Below are 20,859 nucleotides of genomic sequence, written 5' to 3'. Positions count from 1 at the left end.
AGTCATGGGACTATTTTTTTATACATAAAAGTTATGAATGAAAAACAAATCTGAACAATTAGTGTTGATGTTCATCACCATATAAAATATACTTTTGTTGTTTACACAGGGGCACGGTGGCCAATCTAGAGCGGTGTATGAGTTGCATTTCGAAGTTGGGAGCACCTTCAATGTCACGTAGCTCCACCATTACGGGAACACCTGGTGCTGTCGCTCCGCTTCCAGCATGGCACATGTTAACCGAGCACAACAATCACATCAACCAAACACATAAGCTTCCAGCACCACAGCTAGCCCTCGATCGGATGTCCCTCTGCTCGCATGGCAGCAGTAACAACTCCGAATACTCTATCCCTCGACAGACATGTGGTGCAGGCGATTCAAGTTGGTATGAAAAGGCCCCAAGTCAACACACAGCACCCATCTGCGGACACCATCTACGTTCAACGTCCCCTTGCAGTTGCAGCTGTCCCTCGGTACCCTGTCGTCCTCCGAAACCGAGGGACATTTCGCTGCACATAACAGCTCCCATCCATACCGCTATTAGTATGTCCACCGGCAAGACCCCACAACAACAACAGCATAGTGTCGGTCCGTATGAGAATTATGATGTGCCGAAAACCCCAATCGCAATTGAAGGTTCATCTTCAGCGTGCACACCGGGCGAGAATTACGATACGCCCAAAAAAATACAAGAGTACCTGTCAAAGGAAGGCAAAGAGGTGGTAGACGGTGGTAGTAGTTACAGTAACTACGACATGCCAATGTCACTAACTAAAGCCGTGTGCAGTTGTCTGTCGGGTGGTGGGGAAGCACCGGTGCAACCACCAATGAAGGGCCTCGAACGAGTAGACTGTACCTGTCATCGTGTAATGTCGTGGGCCGACAATTGGATCTCCCTGCCGCTTTGTAAGCGTGGAAACGGTATCGAAAATACGACCGTTCAGGTGAACAAAGTAAAGCTGAGCGGTGAGGGTAAAATGCCCGTTATGGATGCCAGTGGCGGTGCTGGTGATGGTGGTGGAGCCATTTATGCGACCGTAGATATGACAAAAAAGATCCGAAAGAAGTTGGAACAGGTGGCGTGTGCGTGCGATGAACCGCTTGTAACTCAACCACAGGCTAGCGGTCCAAAACATCTGCCTGCTAGCTGTTACGATAACTACGAAGATGTAGAAATCAAACCAGATACTGCAGTCAACTATGCGAATCTTGAGTTCGAAAGATCTCTTGAGAACTATGAAAATTCCAAAGAGGTGTTGCAAAGAGCAGGGCTGTGCCTAGCAGGAGCTCCAAATGATGAGGAAGAACTTCGCGTCTGTCACAAGTGTGGTCACCCGAGTGCGAAAACACCTGATGCTGATGAAAATAGCCGAACGGAAGGTGGTGAACAAACATCGGTGGATGATAAGCAAGAAAACTACATGATGATGGAACCGGGGAACAAGAAGTCCAAGTTCCCTGGATATATTCCAATGTCTCCGGCTGCTCCATCGAGTGTGAGTGACCCCGAACCAATTGATGGGACCATTTCTCCCACCGCACCTCCTCTTCCATCAAAATCGGAACTTCTGAAGCAACGCATGAGTCGCATCATTGGTGAAAAATCGGCAAGCAATCCGAGCCTGTCCGGACCTGCGGTGGATCGCAGTCGGAAGCGAATAGACGACGAATCACGAGTTCCGGGTAGTGCGATGCTGCGTACTACCCTTGCTAGTCCGTATGCCCGCAAGCAACTCATGGATAGTAGCGACTTGTTACCGACATGTGGTTCAGAAAAACGACTTTCCCCAAGAAAACGATCAGCGTCTGCGGAGTCTTCCCGTTTCTTGGACACAGAAGGTGAAGAAATCGAAAGTCCTCTCAGTGGGACGGCTTCTCCAAGTACGGAGACGTTGCTACGTAAGACACCTACTCCAGCGTCTACGACAGCACTGCGAAGATCTTCATCTCCGTGCGTACATCAGGAGATGGAATCGAGTGACAAGACGGCGACAATGGCAGAACCTGAAGATGACCTATCCGCATCGACTAATCCTGCCTCGAGTCAGGCCTCACAGTCAGTTTACATACGGCGATCAGAAAGTGTACCCTGTAAAGCTCAGAATCGAGATAGTTCGAGCTCGAATGATTCTGGTGTATCTACTGGATCATTACGACAACGTGGTACCGATTTTACAGACTTTGAGCTTCCACTTACGACCGCCATGTCTGCGAGACGACATCAGCGGCACGTACTACCGACACAAAACTGTGTCCATGCGTCCTTACCACGTCGTTCCAAATCATTCGATCCACTGCGAGAGCTTTCTTTCCAATTTCAAAAGGTACGCGTACCGGAAAAGAGCACCTCTGCAGAGGCAGAAGTACCAGTCTGTCCACCGAAAGCTAAGGATGTAATGGCAGGTGTTCCTGGTGCACCTTACATCGACTCACGGAGTACCAGCAGTGGCACGTCCGATATGTCCGACTACATCGAGACACTTTCCCTCTCCAGTCACAGTTCCTCCGATACGCCTGAAGGCATGAGGTAAGCAAAATCATTAAGCGAATATCTTTTGTTTCTTGCTTCATTAACACCACCGATTTCATGCCTTTTTCTTTTCCAAAGACATATTCGACAAGCAACCTCAACGTTGAGGCCACGCTCTGGCAAAGAGTACCAAAATATAGATCGCTCAATACTATCGCTTACACAAGCGAGTACGGACGCAATCAAAGTACCAGGCACACCGTCCCAACTGCGTGGATTACTTTCATGTTCGGCAAACTATGCCAATATCACGCCCGTGCCGGAGAATGCCGAATCACCTAGCCCAGGCTATCAGAGTGGCACCTCACCGCAGGACGCACAGGGTCAGCATTTTCTGTTTAAGGTAAATATGCAATATTTACCTGTTTTTCGGTGTTGCAAAGATCTCTGCGAATACAAATGTATAATAACTGCTTGCTAATATTACTATGCATATTAATATTAATTATTTTAATGTTTTTTACAGAACTCGTCATAAAACCAAAAACGGAGACTACATAACTAAGGTACTGTACAGATAATTTCATTATTTTAAGATTTAAAAACTTACTAGAAAGTGAGTTAAGAAAGGTGGAATTGTGCAGCAAACAAAGCGCATAAAGTAAAGCTAAAAACAATGAACGACAAAACAAAACAACATTCAATGAAAGCAATAACATTACTAAGCATAAATATTGATTTTGCAAGTTAGTCTATATATATACATATATATATATATATATATATATATATTACATATATATATATATATAGCTGATAAATGGAACCTAGGAAATCAAAAAACACCCTAACCCAAACTATTCTTGCTGATGAAAACGGGCAATTGTACAGGTTTAGTTGCGTGCAAAAAATGCCTCACATTTTTGTCTAAAGGAATTTGCTGCGTTAAAAACATTTCGCAATTTCGTTGTCTAATGTACCACACATAGCAACTTCCTATACATTTGCTCCCCTACTCTGGATAACTAACGAGCAAAAGTCCCCATACAAAGTTGAAGTAGCGTTGTAAAGACAGAAAAGACATAAAAATTGATCGCTTACGTTTCAAGCAAACCTGGCCTCGGAATGATGTCAATGGGAGTTGGTAGAAAACAAAAAATGGAACGGAAAGAAAGCACCCGGAAAAGAACGAATTGCAGTTGGAACTGTTGTTTGGCTTCTGGCGGTCCTTTCTGCTATGTCTGTGTTTGATTGTAATTATTTAACCTTCCGATCCTTGAAGGCATCACTCTTGTCTTTTTCTTCCTGGATTACCTGTGCAATGTTTGCAGGAGGACGGTTTTCCTTTTCCCTATTGCCTTCACTGGTTCTCAATGATGGAGCGCAAACAATGGAGTATCCCTACACTCCAAGTGTTTTAGCTTCCCAAATTTCCGGACAGCGGAAGAAGGGACAAAAATGGTACAAAATGGAGACAATGAAGCGCAAGAATTGCTTCCTTGTAAGCAGCTTCTCTCGAATGAAGCAATAATAAGTTTCCGATGAGTGTGTGTCGGGAACGTCCCCCAACAATGGATAGAACATTGGAGTTACAAATATACTTTCTTCATCCAAACGTTGGCAAATAACATATTTTTCTCGTAGATGTATTTTCCTGATAAAACTTTCGATACGGAAGAAACTGTCAATCGATGGATAGCAATAAAATTGTATCTGTACATTATGTTTCCCGTAATGATGGCTTCATATGATACCTTTCTACAGGTGAACATATTTTTGTAGATTAAAACAAACATAACACAGTGGTCTATGATATTGTCCTGGCTTTGCTGCCGGTTTGTTTGTGTCTTGAAGAAGTGAAGATGGATCGTGTCTTGACATGTTGGATATTATTTCAATATTTGAACATTTCTCCGTACAATGACAACAAGCTGTACAAATAAGAGAACCGTTGAAATAATAAATCTTTTTATGCTACAAACATACAAGAAAAAAAGGGTAAATAAAGCTTACGAAACAAGGTAGCTGACACATTTTAAGGGGGTGTATTTGAAGTTGTAAGCGATTGATTCTGTAAATATAAATGATTACAAGTGAAATCAAATTGATAACAACTAAGAAATAAAAAATAACAAAAAAAAACAGATTCAAGCAAATCTCAAAGCTGAAAGAGAAAAAACTGACAGAGAAAACATGCCAAAAATAATAGAAAACGTAATTGAAGTCGAAAGAGAATTATATGTAAACATATAAATGCATATAATAATATGTAGAAAAAAGAAACGAACTTGTCATACTACACAACGGGGAAAGATTTAAGAAAACATATAACGTAACTCAAGTAAGTCAGTTAAATTTCGTTTCAATCGATGGAGAAAAAAATTGCAATGTAGATAAATGATATATCCGCACGAAACGTCTGCATCGTAAATTCATCCTTTTAAAGGCTCTCTTCCACCCTTCACACTCTTATAACTACATCATGAAATGTTAATTTTCTTACATTGAAAGGTAATACTTTTTTATCAGATACTACTCACGAAATGACTGAAATCATTCATCAATAATTCCACTACATTGTTCATAAACAAACAACTACCTTCTCTTTCCTAATGATCAGCCTCCACATTACCCACTCATTCGCTCGAATAACAAAAAGAAAAGAATATGCCTTAAACTTTATTCCTATTTGAAGACTATCGACTTGGGTTTAGTTATTCGAAAGTCATTCGAGATTAATGCCTAACGATTGCTCATTTTCTTAAATCTGACGACATTTGGCAACGAGACGATTTGGTAGAAAGCTCTTTATTTAGATATGCAGAAAATTTAAACACAAATACTCATGTTTCCTGTAATATATGACTATCTTTCACATACCATGTCCACCATCACCTCCCCTCCCCCGCCACTCTCTCAACCTTACGCGAACAGTAATGAAAATAATATAAGAAGTAACTAATCCCTTATTTAGTGTTATTCAAACAAAGGGATAACTGCTGTAAACCAAAGTTAGCTCAATTTTATCGCAACATGAAACAACAAAACTATCAAACTTCCGACTACTCCGGCCCATGACGCTTCTGCTTGAAGACATCCTGACCGTAGTTACGACTGTGAGGTGTGAAATGTTGATTTTTACTAACTTTCACCAACCCACACTGTTTGGAGTGCGTTACATATGTGTTTCAATAATGCACATGAGAACAAAACAGACATTCAAAATTGAAACCAAATACAAAATATAAAATAAGAAACATTTCAGACATTGTAGATCAAAGATTTCATCGCCGTAATAGGCAAGTTTTACACAAACACTACCACGCTCGGCCAGGAGGTGTGAAGGGTGGCCCAATTTAGGGTTGTACATTTCGAACAAGGTTCTTTCTTTTTTCTACGAATATATGTACACGTATATTCTATACAGGGAAACACAGATTAAAGAAAACGACAGAAAGAGTGAGAAGAAGGAATACAACACATTCAGGACTAAATCTGTAGTCAAATCGGAACTCTATTGGGAAGTTCTTGTATTGTATTGTTCCGTCTGAGAGTTAAAGATATCGTTAAAACACGATACGATTAGGAAGACACACGAGGATGGTTTGATCCATAGTAAACAAAAGTCTTAGTTTAGAAGTACCATTTTTTCTACCAATTTACACACGAATGAAACCCGACCTTGTATCGGAACACAAAAAAACGTAAGTCAGAAGTTCATAAAAAAATCACATTTATGGAAGACAACATTGAAAAGAATAGAATAGAGAACATCTATATGTGTAAAGGTGATTGAATTAGCATTTTGACGCATGTAACAAATATCAATCAGTTTTGCAAAAGACATTTTTGTGTGTGTGTTGAGTTTATGTTACGATGATCTTTTCCCGGTAAAGTTTTGTCAAAATATTTATTCGATAAATTTCAACTATTTTCATTCATTTACTGCTATATGCGAATGTAAACAAAACGAATGGAGTATTGAAGCTGTAGGTGTTTTTCTCCGCACCTTTTTGCTATTTTCATTGAAGGTATGCAAGAACGTGTGTGAGTGTTGTAAATAGAAAGTATGTAAAACCGAACGGCATCTATATTACCACTATTTGAGTATTTACTGGATTATTCAAAAACAAATTAAAAAATACACAAGCAGCAACAAGAAATGAGGAAAGAATCCAACTAACAAGCGCTCCTGGTGCTTAGCTACTTACGCACGTATAGGATACAGAAGATCCCCTAACATGTACGGGTGCAGAAACTTTGAATACACCAAAACTGGTAAATGTGTAGGGCAATTGTCCTACCTCGCAGCGCGCATGCAAAACAGTCCATTTACCATTTTACCCGAAGTTAATTTTCACTTCGTTCCACACTTACACGGAGTACACAAATTGGCAATGATGATGGCTTCCGACAGAAACATTGCCGGAAATCCACGTAATAAGAAAATCCGGTAGAAAGCGAAAATACGAAAACATCAGATAACACTATTACAGTCGTAAAGAAGGAAAAAGAAAAGGAAGGAAGAAAAAATAAGCAAAGTCCAAAAATAAAGTTTAACGACACTTTCATGAAACATAAATCAGCAGCATCAGCGTTGCGCAGCAAGTGGATTAAGTGAAAGAAAAACAGTGGGTTAATATGTCCGAAAAAAAGGTAACGTTTTAAAATGCCGTAAATGCCAGAAAGCTTAACGGTAAACCTTTTAACATCAATCTGCACGTAATCAGCTTGCACGTTTTAATTACAATTAGTTGCTTACTGACTACACAGATATCGCATGACGCTGGAAAGTTATTAATCTTGCTTTAGATATTTAGTGCTTTTTCTCTGTCTGCAGAATAGTGATTTACTTCATTATTTTTTAAATACGTAGTTAGTGCATCATTTTGTACCACCACTTTTAAGCATGATCATTTTTTTATAAGATTTAGTTAAAATATGTTTTGAACATATATCGATGATTTAAGGTTCTATTTTCTCATTATAAATGTATTTTTTTACCATTAATTACTATAGTTTACGATGTTTGGAACAAAAACAAAATACTTACCGTATTCACTATGTTGTCCATAACACTTATCTGTTCTTCAATAGGCACTGTAAAACAACCAATTCACGCTATTTTATGCAAAAATAAAATAGATAGTTCAAATAGCATAGCATTGAATCAGATAATGCCCTTCAACAAAATCATCTTACGGTATTTGTAAATTGCCCTATTTGTACGCAGAGCCGTTGAAAAGAGCCGTATTTACACCTCCTAAAGCGTTATCAGACACTGCTGGGGTTGTTGTGAGCATCTGCAACCTTATGCGGAAGCTAAATTTATTCGACCAGGAATGCAAGAAAAAACCCAAACAAAACTTTCTGTCTGTACGCTAACAGCAGAATGCTGGTTAGAAAAAGGAACAAAACACTATGTCTATTGGTAAATTTAGATAGCGAAGGAAAAAATATTATCATTCCTATACTAAAACCGTTGCTTATCGTTGCTAGCTCTCAGTCAGGAAACAAAGCACACAAACGGTTAGGTTTACGCTTAGTAACGCCTCGGGCTTATGTTGCTACATATGCATACTAAGGTAAAATGACCCTCCGGTTTTTCCATAGTCCTCTGGTCGATTGTCTAGAGAAGAGGGACGATTGCTATTTATTTACGCCTACTATATCGACAGCTGGAATACCATCATACGACCGTAGCCCAAGGGAAGCTTTAGTGTATAGGAAACAAAGCACCAAGAAAGTGTGCTACTCATGTATGAACTTGTGTTTTTGAGAGGGGAACGGACGGTTCAAATCAACGTTGATTGCATGGTTGATTGGGATGGATTAGCTCGGAATCGACAGACAGTCGGTTCCCAACAACACCTTCCAGAGTGTTACGGATTGTAAGCTTCGAAAGCAATGTAAATACAGAGCACTCGAAGAAATACAAAATGTGCATAAATTTTGAGCATATCTATTGCATGAGGATGTTTTAAATTTGCCACAGGCATGGTTGCTCATCTTGGTAAGCCTAAGTAATGGTGCGTCCATTATCAGTGTGACACGTGTTTTAAATAACATCCAGTAAAACAAAATTGAACTTGGTATACGAAGATATAGTATTTTGCTGATACGTCTGATTTGTGTTACAGGGTATCTTTTTAAAAAAATCCACTATTCGCATTTCGAAGTATTTTCAAGCGCACTTTCTGGTGTTTCTTTAACAGAAATAATGTTAGTTCTTACAGAAAAGGTTAAAACAGATAAATCTTCGGAATTTACGAACCTCACAAAGTGCATAGATGTGATAAACATTAAATAATAGTATAACATCGTGATGGAGACGCCTTGTACTTTGTACACTGAATGATTGCACATCATAATATTTGTGCTGTTTCAATTTCCATAGTTCAATTTACTGATGCACTTAATCGAAAGCTCAAAATCGGATGCTGATTTGACATTTCCTAGAAAACAAAACGAATGATGATCGCAACACATCCGTATCCCGCTTTTCTTACCAGCAGTTTCACCATACAAAAACACAACCCATTAGTTGATTCCGTTTCGACAGCAAAGATTTGCTGAACAATTTGTTTTGTCACTTTTCCACCCACCTCCGTATAAAGTTCATGTACCAATAGAAATCATGGAACAAAAAATCGAGCTGCCAAGCCACCGTTTTCGGCAGGCAATCTTGTTTTCCATTGCTACCTATGTCAGGTGTAGGTGGAAAAGCGGTTAAGCTGTAGAGATTTTCTATTCGATGTGATTCGATTCAGTTTGTCGAAAACGTTGGAATGCGATTTTAATTTTCAACACACTCATCCTTTCGTTCTCACCCGCGAAACATTCTACGGAAGGTAAAAACCTTCTCGATAGAAAGAAATGTAAGCCTCTCCCACCCTTGTCGATGTGACAATAGGTAGGATGCTCCCGTTACTGGTTTGTCACAGTTTACGTGTGTATTTTCTCGTCACGAAAAAGTTGCATCACTGCAGCAACTGCCAACAATGGCTCGAGATGCCTCAATCACTCACACTATTTCAGGGCATAACAAAGTCGAATGCGAAACGGAACACCCGAAGCACATTATCAACTCAGAGGCAACTGCAGCAGCAGTTACGTGTTTCCTTCTAAAAGGCTCTCCTCCAAACGTAATTCGAACAAAAAGTACATTCTTCAGGCAGCAGGTGCAGTATTCTGAGCTTTTCAGCTTCCCATTCCCTATCGTCTTCATCTTCCGCTGAATGCATCGAAATCGAATTGTGAAATGGGAGGAAAATGAATTTCACTCGAAATAAGATCAGGTATTTGTGCCCGGAATTGATGATGTGTAATGGAGAAAATTGAATTTCTCACCTTTGCGAAAAGCAAAAAGAGCGTACAGAATGGTTGATGGTCCAGGGACGAGTAATGCTTCGTTTTATCACAGTCACTGTTGATAGAATTGAGTATTGCATGTAACTTAATGCTCAAAATAGTATCTGCTGATTTAGATGCTTCGAGTACATGTAAAAACAACATGTTGAAACTTTTTAGGTAAGCAAAAAGTCAATTGATTCAGTTGACGAACACAGCTTCAAACTCAATCTTACCTTAAATTCACATTGTTTAGCATTTTAAATACAACCATTATTTATTTTGTATTAAAACATTTATTTATTTTATTCAAAGCTTATGTTATGCAATTTTGAAAGATCTTTTACACCTTTTTCTCCATTCTTCAGTAATGGAATAGAAATTTAGAAACATTGCGACAAATGATGCCTACGACGAGGTTTCCAATTTCTTCTCGCTCAAGACGACTTCATTCTATTTATCCGTACCCGGCAACATCATACTCTAACATTGAATTTGCCGACATTGTCTATAATCGAATACAGTAACAACTACTCGTATCTCAGCAGTGAAGAAAACAATGAAGAGAGGAAAGGAGAAGCAAATGGTAATTTAAGACGTCCGTTCTAATCTGATCAGAAACGCTTGTCCTCGGCTACCGGGTGTACCGGGTGTTAATCTTCGAAATCTCGTTAGAAATTCAATTGTTCTCTCCAGCCGATGCAGAAGGATGCAATTAGAGGGTGGTGATGTATCTGGTGCAGGTGATACTATAACACTGCCAGTAGTATTCCGATAGTAATAAGTTCGAATAATGTCATGCTGCTCTTGGCCAGATTCGGTTTGATTGGGTGAAAATGTTTTACCTGGCCTCAGACCAGAGAATTAATAACTTTTTCCTCGATTATCGATTGGGAAAAGTTCAATTTGTTGGAAGAAGATGTAATTTTCGTCTTAAATGATAGTGTAGTTGGATATCATGATTACGATACCATTGTAGAATGCCTTTTCTAATTAATTTAGATAAGAGACAATCTGAAATAACAATTCATGTAGTGGGTTACATATTTGTGTTGCTTTTTGTAATTTATTTCAAGCAAAATATTCTGTCATTGATGCTTCTTTATTTCAATTTTATATAATTTTATAATTTTCTTTCATAATTGCAACTAATTTATATGTTTGAAAAGGTTATAGAACGTACAGTACTTCCAACCGTTGCAGTATTTGATAATACTTGATATTTTATGTCCAAACATTTTTTCATTCCGCTTAATAATTCTCAGATTAAAAATATATATTATAATACGTTTTTTTGTGTTTGAAAATATTCTTCAAAATCTTTTACTTTGGATGACTTATTGAAAAGTCTTTGATCCTTACACATAGTTTGCATGGTAGCGTCAGATGAATGGAAATTCCCTACTAATTGGTTAAACATGATCCTTTTTAAAAGCACCAAAGCAGAAAATGCAATTGCAATCCGGGCATAGTGTGACGTACCGTAATGCTTTAGCACCTTTCAAGCATCTCTTCAGTGCTGTTCTTGCTTTCATACAGATGTTAGACGTATGTTGGTATGTGAAAGAAAAAAGAGTTAACTTCTTTGCTTTTTTAAATAAATTCTTCAATCTTTGCTACTGCGATGAGGAAACAGATGTCTGAAATAATTATGCAGTCACTCTTGGGCCGCGTGTCGTTGGTTTTACCTTCCCACGCTCCTTGAGGCGTTCCTCTCCAGCAGATGGGGTAAACGATCAGCAAAACCGTCCTGCTCTTGTTACGTTACCATGTTCTGATTATGTGCTGGACTTGCTAATGGCGTTCGGCATTTCCTTTCATCGCTTTTCGCAAGGTACTATGAGGTTCACTCTCGTTTGCTCCTCGGTACGACCATTTAAAAGACTGGTGGTGTCCGATGCAAGAAATAAATGAACACACCGTTGATAATCATCCGGCTTGAAAGAAAAAAGAACACAATACGGCTAAATCTGATGCGCTGTGTCATCATTAAACGGGCAACGAGAGTAAAAGCATCGTCCGCTGTACCGTGGGATCCAACGGACACAATAATTAAATAAAAGACGTTAAATAATTAACCTCATTAACGTTTCCGCTACCGTTATGCTGCTGCTTACAGATACCTACAGGTTCGTGCGAAAAGTGGCTACAATAATGGTACCCCATTTGTAAAGCGACAAATTTAGCCAAACAAGATGGTACACCTGTCCTGAAGAAAGCAAAGAACTATGATGGATCCTAAATGAATCGTTTTTAATCGTAAATAAAACTGTCTTTCTTGAAAAGGAAAAGAGGATGTTTTATTAAGAACTTGTTCACAAGACATTTAATTTAAATCTATTTCAAATTTAGGGTTGAATATCAGTTATCCGTTATTATAATATTATATCAGTTAAAAAGTTTGTTATTTAATATAACAACGAAGTAATACAAGCTAAATTTGTGATTATGTTTTCTAGCTGCTTCGGCAATTTTGAAGCCTTTTTTTAGGGGAACAAATATCATATCACTTACACATTTGCCATTCGTGCACACACACATACACATTTGCCAAACCAAACCCTTTCAATTCAAACGATTTGAGCTTCCGTCAACACGTCTTCTTGTGAACAAACGATCCGAACTATTCACCCACAATTTCCTACTTCATCTTTGGGCGCCCCTACTTTTGTAGCTCCTATCGTATACACCTAGGAAACCAAACCCAAATGATACAAAATATGAAACTCAAACGGGAACTCAATCCCATGTTTACCTAGTGGGTGGAGTACGGTGGAAATGAGACATGAAGCATCCCCATTCTGGAACAGTTTTCTACTGCTGCACAGCTGCTACTAAAGCTTTTATGGAGTAGTAATACATACACATCGAAAAACACCCCTTCTACTCGTTTTCATGACCTCTCCGCCTCCCCACAAGCATGTGAACAAGTGTGCGTTTTGAACGAACGAAGTGCAAAAAGCTCTCAAACAAACTGCTAACTACGGGTGTTCGAAACACACTCAAAAAACGGGAAGATCTCTGCACGGTTGTGATGGTAGTTGAGGTCTTCAGAACTTTCGGAAAAACTAGTATCACACCCACAATAGTAGCTAGGTTCGTTAGAAAGTTGCGATATTGTTTCCTGAGCGTAGTTCGTATTGTTTTTATCATAAAACTACGCTACAAACTAAGCGGGAGCTTCGTGTTCCAACAATCAAATACACGCCGAAACACTTGAAACAGTACTGGGTTCGTACTACTTCAAATTACTACCGCTACATTCCGTTGATGAGCACTAGAGGGCGTCCTTGTTAATTAAAGTGCTTCCAATTCGAAACCCCAATTCGAACAGATGATGTTGCGCTACGCACATAAATTCTACATTGCGCTTTTTAAACTAGGTCACCAACAGACACGGAATGTGTACCGGGATGAATTTTATTGATTGGTTCCATCCAGGTGTTCGGCAGCATCGTTTTCTTGCCCTCATCAAGGCAGTCAATTTCTTGTCCAATTCAATTATGTAAATAAGGCAAGCTGCCGGGTATGGTCGCTACCGTTGACGAAATGTGTACACGCGGTACTATAGAGTATGTGTGTCAATATTTTGCTACTGTTGAATTTTGCTTCCCTTTACTAACATGCACGCACAGCCACAAAAATTTGACTGACGTTTCACCTACACTTCTGTAAGAGCCCCTCTTTACAGCAAGGGGATGCACAATATGTGAAGGAGAATTCAATTTATCGTAAAATGTATGCAAATTTAATGCCGACTATCTATTTTGCACCCGATGATGACGATGATCATGGCTTTGTCATTGCCAAGGAATCGGTTGCTCTTTCTCTACGCCTTATCGAAACGCTGATCCTTGCTCTGGTCGGTGGTTTGATAAGTTAAAAATCAGTTTCAAGGGTACTAAGTCACCTGCGGCTAACTAATCTATCGATTCAATATGTGATGTGTGTTTCCTTAGACTTTAGGATGGAGGATTTCCATAGGATTGAAAAGAGTGCCCATAGAAAAGTAATAATGATGTAGCAGCAAAGGTAACAGCTGTGCACACGGAATATCACTACAACGTACTGTCGTACTAAATCAAGTTCGTTTTTGATCAATTTCAGTGACGGGTAATTTTTGAGGAGAATAACTTTCAAACATTTAAAGTCATTCTCTTTCCCTGTATGCTTCTTGCGGGAAAGTTAACATAATTTAAATACAAACTAACTCAGCAATTTAGATGAACCGCAATATTTTTGCTAATCTGAGAAAGTTGACAGATTGTTTTTCTTGCGACACTCGCAAAGTGTGACTGACATGCCAGACTGTTGATGAAATTGTGGAGGATTGCTTAATTTCACCATTTTCCTTCACCACACAGTAGCAATTTGATGGTTTGGGTGCATAATTTTTCCATACCTTTTCTCACCATCAAATTGGACGGAGTGCGTTATATTAACCGCATCATAAACTTTTCTTTCGTAGCTAGCAAAAATTTAACATTTACTTGGCAGTAATGTTTTGGGTATATATTAACATTTTAATTAAATGTATACCAATTTAGTTTCTACATGAATTATAACAAAGAATTTGGTGGTATTACCACCACCAAAAATATTATAATCTGTTAAAAATATTTAAAAAAATCACTATTTCAAAAATCCGTAACAGCTCCAATTGAACATGGTTAAAATTGGTGCAGGTAAAAAAACTATGCCAACCATAGTCGAAACGACAATCTTTTCTTTAGCAATAAGATTATGTATTTGAAAGAAAACCTTTCTGTTTTGTTTTGCTATTTCCTCTTAAAAGTTACGAATAGGCTCGTAATGAAAAACTGATTAAAAAGCTTACAAAAATACTTGTGACGTGCATTTTGTAGGAAACCCTTCCAACGACTGAATGAATAACGACCCACACACACTAGAGAAACAATTTCTCAGACAGCTACAGATTCACTGACTAGAAACAGAGAGAGGACAATAAATAATACAAAAACTGTTCCAAAAAATTCGAGAACAATGAACAAAAACATGGAAAAACTGGCACCGGGTATGAATTGTAAAAGTTATGAATATGCATGCCGTTTTGTCATTCCCATTGCCGATGTACTCCCTGTCGACGATCTCCACTGTTGCAGATTTTCCGGCCGTACAACGAACCAGCTCCCTGCCCTTTCATACACACACCACACATTCCCATACTGTGAGCATGGTTGCATTTAATGAAGTTATGCAAATTTGTCTAGAATTTATCTCACCCGTTACCACATCTTCTGCCCCGCGCATCTTTAGCCGCAACACTTTAGTAAAACTGGAATTCGGCCCACGAATGCCACGGCATGAGATGCTGTAATCCGATGCCACACAATGGAGCGCAGTCTAGCAAGCAGCCAGAAGGAATTGTTTCGCTTTTGTAAGAAATGGCAGTCGGATGTGGCAAAGGATTAAGATCTTCTTGTTCAAGGAAGGGACAGGAAAAGCCGTACCTGAGCTACAAACCTACAGGGCGGAAGGAAAAATATAATGAATCACGTAAAAACTGAAAGGCGGGAAAAGGTTTGCAAATTTTGCAATGTTCCAACAGGATTTTACAACCTATTTTAAAGGTGTTTTGAAACGAAAACATTTATTTCGAGATTGCCATGATTGACAATCAAACAAATTGCTAAATTGATATTTCAACTACATGGTTTGATATTGATGTTATATTTAGCATCAAACAAGCATTTACCTACTGATTAAAGTAAAACCCCGTTTTTACTTTGGATAAACTTGAAAGCCAATGAATTTAAACAAAAGATTAAAGAAGAGATAAGCAAAACATTATGTATTTTTATCTTTAATAAGACCGCTTCTGGCATGATGAGCACATCAACAATTGCTTTAAATTCCGCTCCACAAAATTTTCGTACATTATTAAAAACGATTGAGTCAAAACCATTACTTTTGAGTTATGCCTTATTCCATATTGAATTCCGATGCTAAACTCTACCGGCCACCATTCTTTCGACATTTGGTATCTGCTTTTAAGCGATTTGGAAGGAGCAAAACTGGATGGTAACCATCGAACAGATTTCGGTCCTTCCTTTTAATGCAAGCGAGTACTTATCGCTGGTCGAAGTTTTAACGGTTCCGCTTACGATGTGAGGCAATGTGTTTTCCATGAAGTTTATTGCTGGTGCAGATGGTTCTTCCTTGTCGGCATTATAAGTGAATCGTTTGTTTATGAAGTTATGAAACTGTCGATTTCCTATTCATCGGATTTGCACTGTACTAACGAGGGAAACTGGTGGAATCGGCAATTGATGCTAGTTTAATGTTTTAATCCTTAGAGTTTTTATCATGCAACATTTGGGGCTTATGTAACAATGTTGAACTACTTGTTTGTCTACGATGACTAATGAATCATTTCATAAAACTATGAACAGTATGTAAAGAAACAAATGAAATTGCGAATAAAATTTCTACGACAGACCGTACCACAAAATGCAAACTGGCAAATGGCATTTAACGGAAAGATCTCCTAGCAAGATGAGGCTTTTCCTACAGAATACTGGAGAAAAAAATCCTCCGGAAACTACATCAACACGCAAATCCCGTTTATTAATGGACACTGTTTGATTAATGAATGCTTCATCTCCTACCATGCCTGCCGTATTCGACACAAGGACACGTACCGTGTCCTCGGCTATTTTTACTCAGAAAAGCCCATTAGAGCGCGCTGTTGGTCATGTAACAAATTTGCAGCCTGTCTGAAAAGCTCGGATGTATTTCCGAGTCTGAGCAGCTTAAATTGTCACTAGCTGGGCGGTACTATGTCCGATAGCGCGATGGTCCATCAGGAATACACGCTGCTGGAGTTCGGGAAGATTCATTTTCCGAGTCCAAAAGAAACAAGTGTGGGGACTTTCGAATCTGTAGTGCGAGTGGTAAACATGGCATTTCCCGTTCTTTTCTGCTGAAACAACCTGCCTAGTTTTGTCCACATACCGCACATAAAGAAACAGGAGCATCCGGTTTTGCAACGATTTTTTTGTTTTCTTTCGTTCACTTTCACTTCGTAGTTCTGATTGAATCGTCCAAACGCACTGCACAACAGCGTAATAACCATGAACGTTCTCATTTTCCCATCAGAATCCCGAGTGCCGTGTGGATGTTTGCCAAATAGCTGTCCCTTTTGCACTAAAAGCGATGCTATATCGAAGCCGACAGATACTAACCACAGAGCAGCACTGTGACCCACCTAGTGCAAGAAACATTCAAAGGACACAACATAGACAAATGTGACTGAAATTTTTCGTTTTTCACCTTGACACTGGAGAATTGGCTACGATCCGTAGGACACAGAAGATGCTTTCTTGAAATACTGACAGCAAATTAATGACCTATTGCACTAGAAGGAAGAAGGAGTATTTCCTGCACTTCCAATATTGTTACGATGAAAAAACTCCGTTGTACAACAATTATTGTACAAAAATTGTTTAAATCAAATCTAACAATAGGAATAGAACATGGCAAGGATATCTAGCCAAACACATATGGATTAGCAGGACAATAATAATTATTGTTAGGATAGAAACAATCACATTTGTCAAAAGTCCCTTTAACATTTAATTTAAATTTGATTACACTAGAATTGAAAAAAAAAATAAGGAAAAACCGAATCGCATGAGTCACCCCGCTTTATAAATATATTCCGTTTTAATGTGGCAAAGTTATGAAAGAAGAAAGAAATCGAAACAGCTCTTCTCAGTTTCAGTACACTTAGAAACCTACTTTCTATGGTGTTCATTTTAGGAAGGAAAGCGAGAACAGGACCAGAAAAACACAGATTGGAGTTTTCATTTTTCATTCATAATTAATTTATGCGAAAACACAATTATAATGCTTTGATGTTTTCGGTGCAATTTTTCCCTGTTGGTTTGTTTCATTTTCAACTGTTGACTCTGAAAAAAACATTCGTTTCGGTTGATGTGCAAAATACCTGTCGCACTAAGACCAATCTTTACCTGTTGTGTATGTGCACTTGTTATGTGAAACCTTACGATAAGTGAGTGCTTTGAAGTTCTAAAAGAGGACCGCGATGAAAGAGTCATTCAAAATTAATGCGGTTTTATTGCCTGCGGTGTCAAAATTGCTCCACCACAAAGTAAATGTTCAGAGATGAGTCGTTATCGGTAATACATGGGCCCGGGTTGTTAGTGGGATACAACTCCATTGTCGTCATAACTTGCCTCGAAAAAAACCCCAAACTTTAGATTAATTCCAGAAACAACACGTGCAAACACAAACCGACATTGTGCTTAACCGGAACACTATCAAACTCAAACATGATCGGGACTTCGATCATGGTGGCATAGTTTTGCTTTCGTTTCGCTTATAGCTCCGAGAGAGGTTGTCAGCCTGTAGCATTGACCTTGCGTTACAACTCAATAGTAGCATTGATGTCTTATCAATCGCAATAAGCCTGCACGAGCAACACGATCGCAGCAGACATTACTCGGAACTCGCTTCGCACATCGCCTTACCCATCGCTGTCTGCTCTAGCATTGTGATCGTCAGCATTAAGATTATGCGCGTTATAAACCACGACAGCGCTGTTTATCAACAGTTACGAAAGAGCATCCGTTTAGTGTGGTTGGATTTTCAAAAGGTTAATCGGAAAGACACGCAAATCAAACGGAAGTGATGAACGCTCTGTTACTACTATTACTCGTGGTCGCTAGTTGTACACTTGATTTAGCTGTGGCTGTTCCGACAGAAGTTACCGAGCAGCACAACGCTCCATGCTCAATTCAGTTTAGTGAACATGCTGGTGCTGCTGGTGTTTACAATAAAACATTCAACGATGTGCCGTATTGTGCTTTCCTTGGAATTCCCTACGCCAAGCCTCCCGTCGGGGAGTTACGATTTACTGTGAGTTTGCTATCAGATCGACGTGTTGATAAAACATTAATATAAACTTCTGTTGATAATTAGAACCCAGTACAGCTAGATCCTGAAGGATTTCAAAACTACACATCGTACGGTAGTATATGTACACAGTTTAAAAACATCAACCGCCAAGATGGTATAGAGGGAAGTGAAGATTGCCTATACTTGAACGTTTTTACACCGCTACAGGAGCCTAGAACTGCTGAACCCAATGTAGACCCCGTTAAGTATCCCGTGTTAGTTTTTATACACGGGGGAAGCTTTGTAGCCGGATCAGGAAAAATCCATGGCGTAGATCTACTTATGGAAAATGTGTGTAAATGTGTGTTTTAGTCTGGTTATAAATTACCACTGTGCTCATTTCTTATTCAGGAGCTGATCGTTATCACGCTTAACTACCGCTTAGGAGTTTTTGGATTCTTGAAATACGAACGCCAAAACATAACTGGTAATTATGGGTTGAAAGATCAACTTTCCGCTCTGCAATGGATACAACGCAACGTGCATCATTTCGGAGGTGATCCTAAGCGTGTCACTCTTATGGGACACAGTGCTGGCGGCGGTTCGGTAACCCATCATTTATACCATGAACGGGCACGTGGCCTTTTTCACAACCTGATCGTACTGAGCGGATCTATGCTTGCACCGTGGGCAATACTCTACGACTACTCTCGATGTTTTGATAATTTTATACGCGATTTGGACATAACTGCTCTGGATGAGCTGCGGGAACTGGACTTCCAAAGGTTCTTCATCCCGGATCGCAAGTTACGATACACTTTTGCGTTTTCCAGCATGTTCTATGTTTGTTTTATACCTACGTTAGACAATCATACAGAAGACAGTGGCGCTTACTTTACTCGAACACCTCACGAAATGGTTCGTGTACAAACTCCTCCTCAAATGCCGATACTTATTAGCGAAACCGCTATCGAGTTTGAAATGCTACTACCACATGTATATGATTTTTGGATGAGTACAAACTATCTGAACCAGCGTCATCCAACGGTAAAGCGGCAACTCGGTGACATTATGGATAATGTTGGCAAATGGGTAGTGGCACAAGGCCTTGAACCGACTAAGCAACAGTTCTATCAGAAGATGGCAAATATGGCGAACATTTTCTATCCAATTAGACGATTACTACATGAGCTTGGGACACGCGCGGGCAACGACCAACTATACTATCTGCGCTTCGAATATGATGGAAAATTTGGCGAGTACAAGAAAAGAATATACGCGGATTATTTGGAGACGGATAGGTACGGTGCTCTACATGGAGACGAGTTGGGATACATCTTTAGTCCATACAATCTGGCCGAAGCATTGGAAAATCGTACAGAGTACCGCCATGAACTATCAGTTCACATCAAGACTGTTGAATTGATTGCAAACTTTGTGAAATATGGGTAAGAAACGTAACGCATATGAAAAGCAGGAGACATCGCATTGATAACTTGTTCACTTTCTGCAGCAATCCAACTCCAAAACGTAGCAAACTATCAGATATTGTGTGGTCATCTTACAGCGAAGCGACCAACCGTACCGAATACCTCAACATAGACGAAGAGTTCACGATGCGTCAAGTCGATGACAGGCGTAATCTCTACTCCATGATTTGGCAAATTGTGTACGAATGTTTGTACCACTCACACTGTGAGGTCGTCACGAAGCTGGAACTGCTGGCGGAGCAGTATGGAGGAATGATAGTCACGCGAAATGATGATGACTACTTCGAGCTGCTGGATGAAGATATCAAAAATAATTTTACTTAAAATGGAAGTGAAAGCGTGCGTGTTAGGGACGAGTGAAATACTTGGCAGTATCTTGCAATAGTGCTGAATTCAGTTAACAATGGGGGACGAGTTAAAGCTGCCGTCCTTAAAGCTTGAAGATCTTCACATTTTCTTTTGATAAACATTATATATTTATGACTGTAGAAAACTCTGTCTCTTGCGGTACATGCCTGCATGGATAAATTCATTTTTTAAACTCATTTTATTCCCAAGAGACCGGTGATAAGACTGTCTTCTTCTTTCCATGATCAGCCCTATCGCTAAAAATACATTTCTCCATTATTTTCTATAGACTCAACCGAAACTTTGTCTGGTTTGATA

General features: G+C 39.3%; 2 protein-coding genes across 22 annotated transcripts in view; both read left to right on the top strand.

Moving 5' to 3' along the window:
• The window catches only part of LOC125767427 (uncharacterized), a 429,126-nt gene that overhangs the window by 345,467 nt on the left and 62,800 nt on the right, over window positions 1–20,859 (top strand). For 20 of the 21 annotated variants that reach the window (XM_049433988.1, XM_049433993.1, XM_049433992.1 and 17 more), the window contains 3 exons: window positions 110–2,530; window positions 2,612–2,876; window positions 3,000–7,055. In XM_049433988.1, coding sequence (XP_049289945.1) covers window positions 110–2,530; window positions 2,612–2,876; window positions 3,000–3,011 — 2,698 coding nt within the window. In that variant the 3' untranslated portion in view covers window positions 3,012–7,055. Of the gene's footprint in view, window positions 1–109; window positions 2,531–2,611; window positions 2,877–2,999; window positions 7,056–20,859 lie in introns of those variants that run through there. The other variant, XM_049433982.1, reaches the window with a different exon arrangement.
• Window positions 17,721–20,836, top strand: LOC125767435 (juvenile hormone esterase-like). Its single transcript, XM_049434027.1, has 4 exons — window positions 17,721–18,724; window positions 18,788–19,054; window positions 19,115–20,151; window positions 20,217–20,836. Exons 1-4 carry the CDS (start codon window positions 18,497–18,499, stop codon window positions 20,515–20,517), a joined length of 1,833 nt encoding a protein of 610 aa, XP_049289984.1. The 5' UTR covers window positions 17,721–18,496; the 3' UTR covers window positions 20,518–20,836.

This window comes from Anopheles funestus, chromosome 3RL (assembly GCF_943734845.2).
Source record: "Anopheles funestus chromosome 3RL, idAnoFuneDA-416_04, whole genome shotgun sequence".
NCBI lineage: Eukaryota > Metazoa > Arthropoda > Insecta > Diptera > Culicidae > Anopheles > Anopheles funestus.
This window is presented reverse-complemented; position numbering and strand designations above follow the sequence as displayed.

Excerpts from the sequence above, each read along its gene's own strand:
- LOC125767435 (XM_049434027.1), top strand. The coding sequence starts at position 18,497 with ATGAACGCTCTGTTACTACTATTACTCGTGGTCGCTAGTTGTACACTT. Across the intron at positions 18,725-18,787 it reads TCGGGGAGTTACGATTTACT|AACCCAGTACAGCTAGATCC; the intron begins GTGAGTTTGCTA and ends GTTGATAATTAG. Across the intron at positions 19,055-19,114 it reads TAGATCTACTTATGGAAAAT|GAGCTGATCGTTATCACGCT; the intron begins GTGTGTAAATGT and ends TTTCTTATTCAG.